Source organism: Chenopodium quinoa, unplaced genomic scaffold (genome assembly GCF_001683475.1).
Source record: "Chenopodium quinoa cultivar QQ74 unplaced genomic scaffold, ASM168347v1, whole genome shotgun sequence".
Classification (NCBI taxonomy): domain Eukaryota; kingdom Viridiplantae; phylum Streptophyta; class Magnoliopsida; order Caryophyllales; family Amaranthaceae; genus Chenopodium; species Chenopodium quinoa.
Window position 1 is genome coordinate 77,044 of NW_018742365.1, and position 3,307 is coordinate 80,350.

Consider the following 3,307-nt stretch of genomic DNA (forward strand, 5'->3'; position numbering starts at 1 on the left):
TCATTATGGGCTGCCCAAACAAGAAAATAAACAAGATAATAAACAAGGAAAGATCCAATAGCTTAAATTGGAAAGAAACAAGCACGAATTACAAAGAAGAAGAAATTGCGAAGTTCACTTCCGACGAGCACACATGCTTCCACGCGCCGACTCCCTAGCTCCGCCTTGGACCCACCTTGACATTGGTCAGGCGCGTGCACCACCTTGGTGGCGCGTGCAAAGAGTTTCGGCGACAGAACGAAAAGCATGATTTTCTTTACTTAGTTTTTTCTAGAGTTTTTGCTTGCAAGTTTTTACCTTTCACTTGAAAGGGTTTTTCTTGGTTTAAGCAATTAGGAATCTTCTTAATTTCTGTTATTTTATTTTAAAATAATTTCTAAGTCAATTAGGAATTGTTTTAAGAAGTTTTAGGTTAATTAGAACTAGTCTTATTACTAGTTTCCTAGTTCCATTAGAATTGGTTTTCCTATTCTATCTAGGATACTTTGGGATCAAGGCTAGGGTTTTTTCTAGTTTGAATAGACTTAGGAATAGTTAGTTTTATTCTATAAATAAGGGATTTTTCGTGGCTTTGTACACAACAACAAAAACCAGAAAATTCAATACAAGTTTATTGTTTGTTTTGCTTAATTGCTTACAAATTCTTTTGCTAGTTTTCAATTCAAGGAGTTGTTTTGATAATTAGAACGTTCAATTCTTAGTTCTAGGAGTAGTCTAAGTTTTGTTCATCAAAGTACTTAGTTCCAGGAGTGGTCTAGGTAATTTGAGAGGCGTTGAATTCGTTCCAGGAGTGGTCGTTTTCAAAGTCATATCCGGTTCGTTATTCTTAAGTTGTTCGATTTTCTTAGGAAATTCGAAGTGCTAGTGTTACTTGTGTGGTTTTAGATTCTTTATTAAGTTAAGGGGTTGAAATCCACATCATTTGTTGAATGCATTTGACTTTCATTTGATTCAATTAGCTTTGTTTGAATTTGTTTGACTTTCATTTGATTCAATTAGCTTTTTAGAGTGCATTTGACTATCATTTAATTCAATTAGCTTTATTGAATGCATTTGACTTTCATTTGATTCAAAAAGCTTTGTTTGAATGTGTTTGACTTTCATTTGATTTAATTTGCTCTGTAGAATGCATTTGACTTTCATTTGATTCAATTAGCTTTGTTGAAAGCATTTGACTTTCATTTGATTCAAAAACCTTTGTTTGAATGTGTTTGACTTTCATTTGATTTAATTAGCTTTATTGAATGCATTTGACTTTCATTTGATTCAAAAAGCTTTTTTTGAATGTGTTTGACTTTCATTTGATTAAAAAAGCTTTGTTTGAATGTGTTTGACTTTCATTTGATTCAAAAAGTTTTGTTTGAATGTATTCGACTTTCATTTGATTCAATTAGCTTTGTAAAAAGCATTTGACTTTCATTTGATTCAATTAGCTTTGTTGAAATCATTTGACTTTCGTTTGATTTAATTAGCTTTGTTTGAATGTGCTTGACTTTCATTTGATTCAATTAGCTTTGTTGAATGCATTTGACTTTCATTTGATTCGAAAAGCTTTGTTTGAATGTGTTTGACTTTCATTTGATTTAATTTGCTTTGTAGAATGCATTTGACTTTCATTTGATTCAATGTACACCACATTCCTGAAGACAGTATCAGCTGGTTCACAACAGCCATTAAACATAGTGTTATTCCTTTGAATCCAGATGCTGTAAATAGTCTCAGTTAAGAACATCACATGAAATCTGGCTGTTAAAGTTGACTTCCTACTGTACTTGATAGCCCATTCCAGTTCCTGATTAAATCCTTGAACGGGTTTATTACATTTTAAGAGCTGCAAATCCTTTCCCCAAATTCTTCTAGAAAAAGTGTAGAGAAAGAAAAGGTGATGGACATCTTCATTTTCTTGCAAACATAGCATACACACAAGATCACAGCTGGGGTTCCATTTAAGAACTCTGTCTTTAGTGAGCAACCTATTCCAACTAGCAAGCCAGAGAATGAAAATGCATCTTGGAGAAGCACCATTATTACAGATAAGTCTTTTCCAGGGGACTTTTGGACTTTGCTGCCTGAGATTCTTGTAGATAAGTTTAATTTGAACCCTATTATTCTTCAAAATAGAATCCCACCCTCCAATCTCATCAATTAACTCCCTGTATTTCAAAATCCTCCTGAGAACCCAGGAGCTTTTCTTAGGGATATCAGCATCCCAGAAGTTAACTGATCTGAAATAATAACTGTGGACCCACTTAACTCACAAAGAATCAGTCTTATGAGCTATATCCTAGAGAATCTTGCAAATAGTAGAGATATTCCAGTCTTGCAAGGAGATAACATTCCACCCTCCACAAAACTTAGGCAAGCAAACAGTAGACCATGCAATGAGGGCTTTCTTTGTAGGATTGGCTGAACTAGTCCATAAAAAAGCTTTAAATCTACTTTCAATCTCCCTCATGATCTTCTTTGGCAAAATGAAAATTTGAGCTCAATAAGTCTGTATTCCAAAGAGTACACTCTTTATGAGTTGTAACCTTCCAGAGTAGGACAAGAATCTTGAAGCCCACCCTTCAATTCTACTTGCAATCTTGTTAACTAGAGGCTTGCATTGTTGAATTGTCAATTTTTTTGAAGATAAAGGGACACCAAGATACTTGAAAGGGATAGCACCAGCAAACATACCTAGACTTTCAAGAAGGGTATTCTGTAATTCAGTGCTAACCCCTCGAAAATAAACTTCACTCTTTAACAGATTAGCCTCAAGGCCTGAAGCTCTAGAGAACTTCTGAAAAGCTTTAAACATGAGCCTAACAGAACACTCATCTGCCCTAGTGAATAACAGAAGATCATCAGCAAACATTAAATGAGTGATTGAGAGTCTTTCACATCTTTGATGAAAATTGAAATCAGGAAACTTAGTTAGCTCAAATAAGCATCTAGAGAGGTACTCCATTCCCAAGGCAAACAGAAAAGGGGACATAGGGTCACCCTGCCTTAAGCCCTTCTTTGTCTTGAAGTCAGAATTTTTGAAATGATTTTATAAAGGACAGTGCAACAAGCAATGGGTCTGAAATCCTTCACATAAGAAGGGTTATGAACTTTAGGAACAAGGGTTAGAGTTGTACAATTCCACTGAGAATTTAGAATGCCAGTAGTAAAGAAAGCATGTACAACTTCATAGATGTCAAACTTGACAGTACTCCACACAGATTTGAAAAACCTGGAGTTAAACCCATCAATTCCAGGGGCTTTTTCATCATAGATCCTTTTAATAGCAAGATCAATCTCAGAATTGGTAACAGGGCCAATA

General features: G+C 34.8%; 1 protein-coding gene across 1 annotated transcript; it reads right to left on the reverse strand.

Annotated features, from left to right (window-relative positions):
- Positions 1 to 1,622: 1,622 nt before the first annotated feature.
- LOC110696493 lies at positions 1,623 to 2,950 on the reverse strand. The gene is made up of 3 exons (XM_021873789.1): positions 2,532 to 2,950; positions 1,736 to 2,237; positions 1,623 to 1,640 (listed from the first exon to the last, which is right to left on the reverse strand). The coding sequence occupies exons 1-3, from the start codon at positions 2,948 to 2,950 to the stop codon at positions 1,623 to 1,625; spliced, it is 939 nt and encodes a 312-aa protein (XP_021729481.1).
- Between the last annotated feature and the right edge of the window lie 357 nt (positions 2,951 to 3,307).